The sequence below is a fragment of the Mastomys coucha genome, unplaced genomic scaffold (assembly GCF_008632895.1).
Source record: "Mastomys coucha isolate ucsf_1 unplaced genomic scaffold, UCSF_Mcou_1 pScaffold20, whole genome shotgun sequence".
Classification (NCBI taxonomy): Eukaryota; Metazoa; Chordata; class Mammalia; order Rodentia; family Muridae; genus Mastomys; species Mastomys coucha.
In genome coordinates this window covers 123,919,056-123,929,477 of record NW_022196903.1, presented here as the reverse complement: position 1 = coordinate 123,929,477, position 10,422 = coordinate 123,919,056, and the positions used below count along the sequence as shown (strand labels likewise).

Here is a 10,422-nt window from a genome sequence, read left to right as displayed (position 1 = left end):
ACAATCTATATTACTTATGACTAAAAAGCTTGAAGAGTGTAAAGGAAGAATTTACCAGGGGAAATATGCTTTAATGGCAATTTTAATACATACTTAGAAACAATTAGCATGATTAAAATCAAGAAGTAAGTAAAAAAAAAAGCAGCATAAGAGAAATTTCCAACAGTCTATTAAAAAATTGTGAGCAGAGAAACTTCAGTCCCTCTTTTGCCTAGTGGTTTTGCTCTCTCTACAAGAGGGCTCATCGCCATCTTCAAATATCATTTATTGACATTTCTTTTAGAGCATCTGGCACAATATTTTGCTTCTTTCCTTTGCACTCAGATTCAGCTTTCAAAAGCAATTTCCTCTTTTTGCTTTGGTCAAGAGGAGGGGCAGAGAACCATGAGGTTGACTATCACTCGGAGGAAATTTAGTTCTACCTTTCTTCTTGGAGGCTATTACAGGATACAGACCAGGAAAGGCCAACATTTCCCTCAACTGGGGCATCCATTCCTTCTACCAGCATCACTTCAGGGTAGAGACACAGGTAACAATAGCTGCTTTTATTGTTTTTCTATCAGATGACCAAATATACTCTAGAGAATTTCACATAGTGTGACATGAGAGCAGAATTCCTGGGGAAGCCCTGTTGGCTATGGTAGATCAGAATAAATCTGTCAGCATGTGAAAACTGTTATTCTGCACTGGTGATATCCTTTGGAGTATGCTGGGACTTGTGTTGTGTGCTAAGAAATTAAGGTAGAGGAATCTATGAAGTTCATGACTTTTTAACTGGGTTAAATGTTTATATATTATCCATCCGTAAGATGCGATAATAGGAACTAGGTGAAAAGGTAAGTGTGTAAATGTACTTGCTACATAAGCCTGACTGAATACCTGAGTTTGATCCTTGTAACTCAAAGGAAGTTGGAGTGGGAGAACTCACTTTGTAAAGTTATCATCTTGACACATGCACCTTGGCTTGGACACATCCATTCCATGAGTAATATTAATAAATAACAATTTAGAAAAAAATTGGGCAATTGAAGGATATTATTTGTCAAGAAATAATGCAAACAATGAATCACTTCTGAAAACTTCATAAATTAAAAAAAGTAGAAAAGAATGCTATAGCATGTACAGCTCATCTTTACTATGTACTAGAACTTAGATCAGTTATAAATGTAAGGATAATGTCAGTTACAAATGTTTACTGTTTACTAATACATTGATATCTGTTATCAGATTGTATCTTATATGGAATTAGATCATATATGCTGCATAGTGACTTTTTTTCATATAACTTCCTCTTGCAACATTATGTATGAGTATGTTATATGTGACATGACAGTGTAGATGGAATGACTTGAGATAGTATCTTTCTATAGTAATCTATACACCTTTCTCCATTGCTCCCATACCCTACTGGCAGAGTCCCCTTTCTACTTTCCTGGTTGCTTCAGTTACTAACGATAAAAAATTATTTCTGAAGACTTTGAGCCAGTAACCTCAGATGAGAGAGGATATTCATTATTGCCTTTCTGAGCCTAAATTATCCCACTCAGTAGAATCTTTTCTGGATGAATCCACTTACCTTACCTGGTCCAAGCATGGAGAGGAATGTGTAGACTGTGGCTGGGTGGAGAGGTTGGACATCTCAGGTGATTGGGGCTTCAACTCAAGAGATATTTATGTGTCTTGAGTCACCTGCAGTAGTGTACGAGAAACTGAGAGTCATATATATAAAAAAAGAAAGACTAAAATATCATTGAACATTCATGTGTTTATAAAAATGTGTAAATAATTTTAAATCAACAGGTTTATTTATTTCTAAATTTTTGATGTTTTGTTACTTGAATTGTTTAAAATTTTTTCAATGATTTTCTTCAGTGGTATAACTTTTACCTAACATTTTTTATGTGCTGGATATTTCGAACAAACAGGCTGTATGAATACTATAATGCCTTAATAGTAAATTTTTAATTCTTCCATATATCCTAGAAATTGCTTTTACCATTGGAAATATAAACAAATTTAACACAAATCTGAAAAGGTTTCTCACATGCAATGGAAATCAGGGTCAGTCCATGTCAGGGTGTTTGGATCATTGAGTGAGTTAGTCAGACCCCACTCCTTCCTAACGCTCTTTATCATCAGATCCAAGTACCTTCCTAAAGGTGAACATTTTAACTTTTTCTTTAGAAATCACTCAAGGACATATTTTAACAGAGAACATACTCTGCATACTCCCACGATGAGTGAGCAAGAGGTCGCTTTCTCAACTGTGAGATTTCACAAGTCTTCAGGGATGCAAAGCCAGGTGAGGCTTGAGGAGGCTAAGAGGCCTAGAAAAGCTGGCCCCAGAGGTGAGGGCTTTATGTGTCTAAAATCACTTTTTAATGTATTTTAAATTTTTAGTAATTCAAAAATATCCTACTGGCTTTTATTGAAAATTATAATGTTCCATTTCATCTGGGCTTAGTTATGCATGAGAGTGAAAGGGAAGAAAAGAATATTAGTTGGAGGGTACTAATGTACAAAATTGTTCAAAACTTGTTTAAAAAATAAAGCAATCAAGTTTTAAAATTAAAAAGAAAACACATAAATAAAAAAGTAACCCTTCTTCTACCTTTTAGATGCTTGCTGGTAAGGGAAAAAATCAAATAGCCTGATTAGAACAATGAGACTCTGTAAGAAAAAAAAATTCTTGGTAATCAAGAAGTGAGAAAACTTTAGGAGGTTTTTTTTATTATTTAGTCAAGAAGAACTCTGAAAACTTTAAAACTAACATAAAAACTAGTGTTTAAAAAAACATGAAATGTTCTAGAGTAACGAACTCCTAAGGAAATGAAGCTTATGCATTAGAAACAATACTTTCACCTGGTAGTTGTGGCGCCTGCCTTTAATCCCAACACTTGGGAGACAGAAGCAGGTGGATTTCTGAGTTTAAGGCCAGCATGGCCTACCAAGTGAGTTTCAGGACAACCAGGGCTACACAGAGAAACCCTGTCTCGAAACCCCCCCCCCAAAAGAAACAATACTCTCATGCCCAAAGAAAGTGTTTTAATTGTCATAAATATCTAAACTTTAAAACTAATAGAAAAACTAGGATCTGGAAAAACACCAAATGTTCTAGAGAAACAAAATCCTAAGGAAGTGAAGCTTATGCTTTAGAAACAATACTTTCTTTCTTGACGAAAGTGTTTTAATAGTCATAAATATCCAAATATATAATGCAACTAAGCAAAAACAGTTGCAGTTGTTCAGGAGGAAGAGGAAATTTCCTCCTGAGAATAAAGTTGCAGTTGAAGCAAGAGGGGATGAGAGGACTAGAGTGTGTGGGGGAATGAGTAAACCAAAGTGTGAGCTCCCAAAAATATCAAAGAATGATTGTGTTTATTAATGAAACTGAGAAAAATCTCAATTTTAATCCTTTTTAGTTATTCTGTACACATTGCCACAGCTGTGATCCAAGCTGAGATCTTTTTCTTTTTTGATATAATGGGAATAAGAATCATAACTTTCAGATTCCAAATACCTTAGATACACCAAAATATTTAGTATTATATAGAGCAATTTTGATCTTACAGAAAAAAAAGTGATTATTGACTTATAGGCACTTTCAAGGATGTGGATGTACACAGATCAGGTCCAGAACAACTGTGGTTCCCTACCAGTTCTCAAAAATATGCATGCATCCCTCTTTCCTTCCTCTCCATCCTCAGTTATCTTTCTTGATGGACTGCATGCCCCATGTTGATATCTTCTACTTGGATTGTATTTAAGCCTCAAGTGCCTTCTGTAGAATGCACTTACGTTCCTATAGAATTGGCTGGTCATCTAGCTCCTTCTAAGCTAAGTCAGGATTCACAATACAAGGCCAAGGCCTTGTTCAATTTTTTTTGAGATTTCATACCTGTAGGATTTCTAGAGTGCATACATTTTAGGTAGAAATCTACAATTTTGAGTGTACATTTTCAGCTAGTTCATATCATAGACTTGTGCAAAATTTTCCTTTCTTTCCATGCTAGACAAATTTTAATTAGTATTGCGATCTGGTCTACCAATGGGGATTTTCTTGCTTTGTTTTGCTAATTTAAGTGTGTTTAGTCCCCTGGCAGCTGATTGTTATATCTATCGGAATCCTCTGTTCCATTCAGCTGGTATTTGTTGCGGTGTTTGTGACAAACAGTGAGTAATTGAAATACACCTTCTTTGCCCTTCTGCCTAAAGAATAGCTTTAGACATTAACTATGCAGGTATACATGCTGTCCATTGTGCTGTCTATAATCAGGCAATGAGTCAGAATCTCTGGAGTTATATTTTTCCAGACATTGTGCAGTGTTCTGTTCTCTTTCATACTAATCTGTTAGCTCTGGGGATGTTGAGAGTCCCATGTTCTGTCTCATTTTTGGCCATGTTCCTTCTGAGGACTTGATGATCGTCTACTTTCTGACCTCAGGTGATTGTGAATCTAATGTAAACATTTTTTGAGAAACAGCTGTGCAAGAAATGGTGACCTTTTTGTATATCTTCAATGTATATTGAAGTCATGCTTAAGTAAAAAGACTTTATATGTACAGAGACCCTAAAGGTTAAACTTAATTGGATTTCTCTACATTAACAGAGGAAAACACTTTCAGGCTGTGCTAAAACATAACTGTTTATGTGAATATATTGCATTCCATATGCTCCAATAAGAACTGTGCCGTATCTTAACAGGTTTTTTAGTTTACATTTTCATAGTGTGTTAAGTATTCACTGAATATTTTACTTAATAATTATTAGTAAATTTCTGCTGCAAAATGAAATGGTGGGAAGTTACTTCCAGTATAATTTTATTCAGCTGTATCATTTAATTTACAGTAAAATTAACTTAGAGAAAAATTGACATGTGTATCTCTATAATGAGTTAATTGAAGTGCTCATTTATAACTGTTACAGTACTGGTATGTGCTAGCTGTCAACACGAAGCTTTTTCTCTAACCTGAAATTTCAATATGTACTAATTATAAGCATTTTTGATATTGTATCTGTGACTAATTCAGTTTTTCAGTATAGTCAACAAAAATATGAACTGCAGAAAACTCTAAACTGCCCCCATAACTGTACCACCATGCAAAGTGACATCGACTTAAAGGAAGAAATGATGAGAAATAAGTCTATAGAGTGTGGTCCAGACAATGATCTTCTGGAATCCCTCAACAGAGAACAGAAGAGATGGTACAGCGAAACCAAGGCTGTTTTAGATTCCTCACAGCACCCAGGTATGTAGCAGGGGAGGACCAGGAATACAGAACTGCGTTATTATCTATTATTTCTTCTCTGGAAGCTTTGAAGTCCAACCAGCTGCTTAAGATGCTGGTGGTCTCTGGGTTAATCATTTGGGGGTTCCTTATTTCATGTAGGGGCCTGGAAAGCCAGAAATCCATGTTTGGATTAGGAGAATCTTATAGTTTCTAGATGTCATTGTCTATTTGGCACTTGGACTGCTCCCTGGGGATGGAATTACAAATCAGTAACCCTGAGAATTGATTGTTTTGGTCTATGGGAAAATCTGAGTCTCCAGCTTTGTTGCTGCCAGAACATTGAAATTTTTAGTAAGAGTGTATTTATCAACTACTTATGCTAAAATGGACTTAGAGTATTTACATGGGTGCAGTTATAAAAATAATTTTGTGCACATTTGTGTGTGCATGTGTGTGTGTATGTGTGTATATGTGTGTGTGTGTGTGTGTGTGTGTGTGTGTGTGTGTGTGTGTGTGCCTGAATTCCATCTGACTTGTTTTGAGAGTTTTGGTCTCTTTGTAACAAGGGGACCCTCCCTGGAGCAGACATGGGAACTTCCCCACAGTGTGCACACAGAGCTGCAACCATAGTGTAGTTCCCACATCTGCTCCAGGGAGGGTGCATTTGTTATACAGAGTGATGAAGCTAGCAAGATAAAAAGATCAAGTGTCATAGGAACCTTTCTTACCCTTCAATGTGATTGGTCATTTTAACTGACACAATCAATCATCATTAACATTTTTTCAACTGAGGAGATAAGGAAGAACTCTTGTATATAATCTCACCACTCTGTGATAGTAGGATGTGATGATTCTCATTATGTCAGGATTAATATATTTAAAACTGCTGCATTATAAAATTTGTTACAGGAAAAACATCTCCAAACTAACATTTGAGTTATTCCATACCCATGAAAAAGTTTTTGTGTCATTACTTTAAAATCATTTAATTGTCTATAAAGGGTAGCATAATGATATAATTCCTATAAATATGAGGTTTAGGGAGAAGGATTACAACATTCAGGAATATAAGGACATCCCAGAAAATTCCAGGCCAGCCTGAGCTACACATTAATCCCTTTTCACAGAAAAATGAAAGTTGGAAATAAAGCTACTTAATAGAGCATAGACTTCCCGGCTCCTCTATAAACAAAATGTTCACATTGAGGTGATCTTGAAACCCAAATTCCACACATTCCAATGTATTCAACTTTTAACATTTGGAAATGTGGGCACAATATTGAAAGCATCAACATAATCAGGAGAACAGACTACCTACATCAAAACCTCTCTCATATGTCTCTTATTTCTCTTAAGATAAGAGTATTTATCACAGATCTTGGTGCAACTCTAAGTGCACAGAAGGGTATGGACCAGTGTGGGCCCAATGCATTACTACATATTTAGAATTCTGTCATCAGTTTAAGTTCCTCTGAGTAGCAAGTGCTCATTGCCTGCCTCTGGGCCCTGGTATATCACAAACCTCTGCTTCATAGAACTGAGATTTTTTTTTAGAAACCTGATCAACATGGAATCATATTATGTGGTCGTACTACCAGTGTGTTTCACTTTGCAAACCATCCTCAAGTTTAATGATGTTTGTTACATAGGTCAGTTTCTTGTTTTTGGGTTTGTTGTAAGACATGATGTCATTTTGTAGCCCAGAATGACTTGGAATGCCCTGACCTGCAGGGCATTCAGCAGGGACCTAGGGCAGGAGAGAGAAAATGAGGGGGGACAAGAGGCCCAAAGAATGAGAGCAAGACAGTTGTCTGATCAAGCTCTGAAAACTTAACTTCAGGGATGACAATACAAGCATAAACAAGAAGCTTCAAGGAGTGGGGAAGAGCCTCGGGGGCTTTCTGAAAGACAGGTGGCAATCTTCAGTCTCTGGAACCAGTGTCCCCCACATCCACAAATATTCTTACTGTTAGACTACACATCTTCTCTCAGGGCTGTATGTGTAAGCTAGTAATTTTCCACAAGGCCATGGTTAAGTCCATTGATGTGTTGGAGCAGCAGCGGTCGCGTCTGGAAGTACCACACTAGGCCTAGACAGTTCCACATGTAAGAGGTTTAATTGAGAGGGAGTAGGGGGTAGTGGCGCGGAAAGAGAGGGGAGAGAGAGAGAGAGCAAGATGGAGGATTTGTCCCATATATATGGGTTGTGACATAGTAGTTGCACAGGTAAAGGTGGGAGGTGACCCCAACGGATTCTGGGAATATGGTGGCTGTTGTCCTGGCAACAGGTCTGTGGACCCACCCATGTATCGCCACAGGCTCTGAATGCTAACATACCTCCCTTTTTGATATTATAAAGAGAAGGAAAGAAAAAGGGAAGGGGAAGCCAATGATGAAAAGGGAATGAGGGCGTCGTGTCTGTTAGGCTACTTCCTGCTGTCTAGGGGCTTTGTCAATGGGGGTAGCTGGCTTTCACCATCAAGATCCACTTGGTAAATGTTTGCATCAGGTTCTTCTGTGGATAGTGGCTCATCTGTGGGCAGCATCTGGTAATCCCGTAACAGGAGCTGATTGATAGTTTGGTTAGAATTTTTTTGTATTTGTCGTTGAAGAAATGTAGTGACAAGATTAATGAAGCAGGGAGCAAATAATAACACCAGGAAGATGACTAGGAGAGGAGTTACAAACGGGAGTATCCACTTCCATATGGGGTTTTCGAAAATCTCAGAACTGGAGGTCTCGTGGTCTCTGAAGTTTTTTATGTCTGACTGTAGCTCCTGGATTTTATTTCTTACTATCCTGGATTGGTTGACATAGAAGCAACATTCTTCTTGGAGGAACAGGCAAAGACCACCTTCTTTAGCTGTCAGGATATCTAGTCCTCATCTGTTCTGAAGCACCACAGCTACCAAGGAGTCGATCTGTTTCTGGATAGTAAGCACAGTTTCAGACATTTTTTGAAAATCGCTTTGAAACTGAGAAGTGAATGTATTATATTGGATCATGGAAGTTGTTATCCCTGCAACTCCAGTATCGACACCTATGGCTATTCCTGTAGCAACCAAGAGTGGCAGAACTTGGACTGCCCTCTTATGTTGGGGAGCTATCATATCTATAACTGGGATTGGCAGGGGTTTGTTTCCCTGGATCACTCCCAGTTCAGGGAAAAGAAGTACTAATGTGCAAACTCTTGACCAGCTAGCAGGTAGACGATGATATATCTGAGTGCCACAAAAAATTGATGCATTTTGGATTATAGGGCATTGTGGCAAAGATGACATATCAAGGGTTATGGTTCTATTGCAGTCTAGGGAGCTCAGCATTCCCACTGAATGAGTCCCAGAGGCCTTAAAACATGTTGCCACACCAAAGAGAGGGACAGAAGTAAGGTATGGAGTCATGGCAACACTGGAGACAGGGCAGCTGACAAAGGGTAAGGTAACGTTACTTGGCAGTATCACCGGAGATGCTGTAAGTGACAATTGTGAGTTAGTTCCAGGGGGTACACATAACCAGCACTCTTTAAAGCATCCAGGTCTGGTAACATTAAGGAGTTGGTATGCCAAGGTCAAGGTCTGAAGTAAAAGGCGAAAGGACAAGTTAGTACCATTTATGAGGGGTGATGTCAAAGAGATAAGGACCTCAGAGGAGTGTTTGATTATCTCTCCTACTTTTTCAATATTAAGGTATTGGGAAACTGAGACATATTTTCTCTGAATATGGATGGTACTTACTGGGGCCCCGGGCTGATTTCTACGATAGAGCTTACCAAAGACTCCTGTCTCCCACCTGGAATCCCACGGATCTTGTGTGTAGAAAAAAAGTGTCTTGCGATATTGATAGAAGAAATGATTGATCCGTGATCCTAGCATATGTATTTGACAAGACCAATATGGGCAGCCCCCATATTCGTCTGGCCATTTTCTACAATATTCTTCTGTCTGGTCGAAGAGAAAGCAAGTATAGAGATCATAATATTTAGATGGCATTATAGACACCGGGATGATGGCAATTTGGATTGGTTCTTGGCATCCAGCTATGGAGCAGTTTCCTGACCCTATTTGGAAAGACTGTTTGTTATCTCTGGGGGTTTCTTGAACCTCAAATCTCCAGACATAAGGGCTACCCTGGATAGAAGTGAACAACACGGGGAGGATGAGAAACCCATGTCTAATCCAGTAAGGTTGAGCTCGGCTGTTGGAATGGAGTCTCATTTTCTGGGATTGGGGATAAGGTAGACGATCTCGTTGTCCTCTGGAGTTTAATAGAGCATGGTCTTGTTAAGATTGATGTGTATGAAGAAGAGTCATTTTTAGGTGGAGGAATGAAAGGTTTGAGGTGAGACAGATGGACCCAATGAGAGAGTCCCTCGAGTTTAGCAGCTGTAGGGATCACAAGAATTACCTTAAAAGGGCCCTGCCACTTGAGAGAGGTGAGGGTCGATGACCTGGAGGGGATAGAAGGACTTGGTCTCCAATGTTGATAGGTAGTGGATAGGAGACAGTGTATGGCCTAGGTAGACGGTGGTCAGTAAAGTTCCATAGGAGAGAACAGAGGTGGCAAAGTAATGGAGTAAGTAGATGGTCTGGGAGGGGAGAGCATTTAGGTGAAAGACCAGGAGTTAGGACTGGGCGTCCATACATGAGTTCAAAGGGAGAGATGAGGAGAGGTCACTTTGGGAGAGCTCATAACCTGAAAAGAGCCAGAGGTAGGAGTTTTACCAAATCAAGGTGAAGTTCTTGTGACAGCTTAACAAGAGTGGTTTTTAAAGAGTGATTAATTCTTTCTACCTTACCAGAAGATTGAGGGTGATAAGGAATGCGAAAATGCCAGGGGATATCTAGAGTCTTAGATAAGATTTGAGAGACTTGGGAAGTAAATTCAGGACTATTGTCTGATTGGAGAGAGGTTGGGACACCAAACCGGGGAATGATCTCTCGGAGGAGGAGATCAGAGACTGTCTGAGCCCTTTTGTTAGTAGTGGGAAATGCCTCTACCCACCCTGAGAAGGTATCTACCAAGACCAGGAGGTACTTGGCACGCCTGACAGTGGGCATGTGGGTAAAGTCAAGTTGCCAGTCAGTTCCAGGAAGGGAACCTCTAGCCTGATGGGTAGGAAAATGGGTGCTATGATACTTTGAGTTGCGGTCAGACTTCTGACAGATTTTGCAAGAAGCAGTGATAGATTTTA

General features: G+C 38.9%; 1 protein-coding gene across 2 annotated transcripts in view; it reads left to right on the top strand.

Annotated features, from left to right (window-relative positions):
• The first annotated feature begins 2,175 nt into the window (after positions 1-2,175).
• LOC116099684 (killer cell lectin-like receptor 5) overlaps positions 2,176-10,422 on the top strand; it is a 38,943-nt gene continuing 30,696 nt past the window's right edge. The window contains exons 1-3 of one of the 2 annotated variants that reach the window (XM_031383616.1): positions 2,176-2,348; positions 4,093-4,173; positions 5,031-5,249. In XM_031383616.1, coding sequence (XP_031239476.1) covers positions 2,237-2,348; positions 4,093-4,173; positions 5,031-5,249 — 412 coding nt within the window. In that variant the 5' untranslated portion in view covers positions 2,176-2,236. Of the gene's footprint in view, positions 2,349-4,083; positions 4,174-5,030; positions 5,250-10,422 lie in introns of both variants that reach the window. The other variant, XM_031383615.1, reaches the window with a different exon arrangement.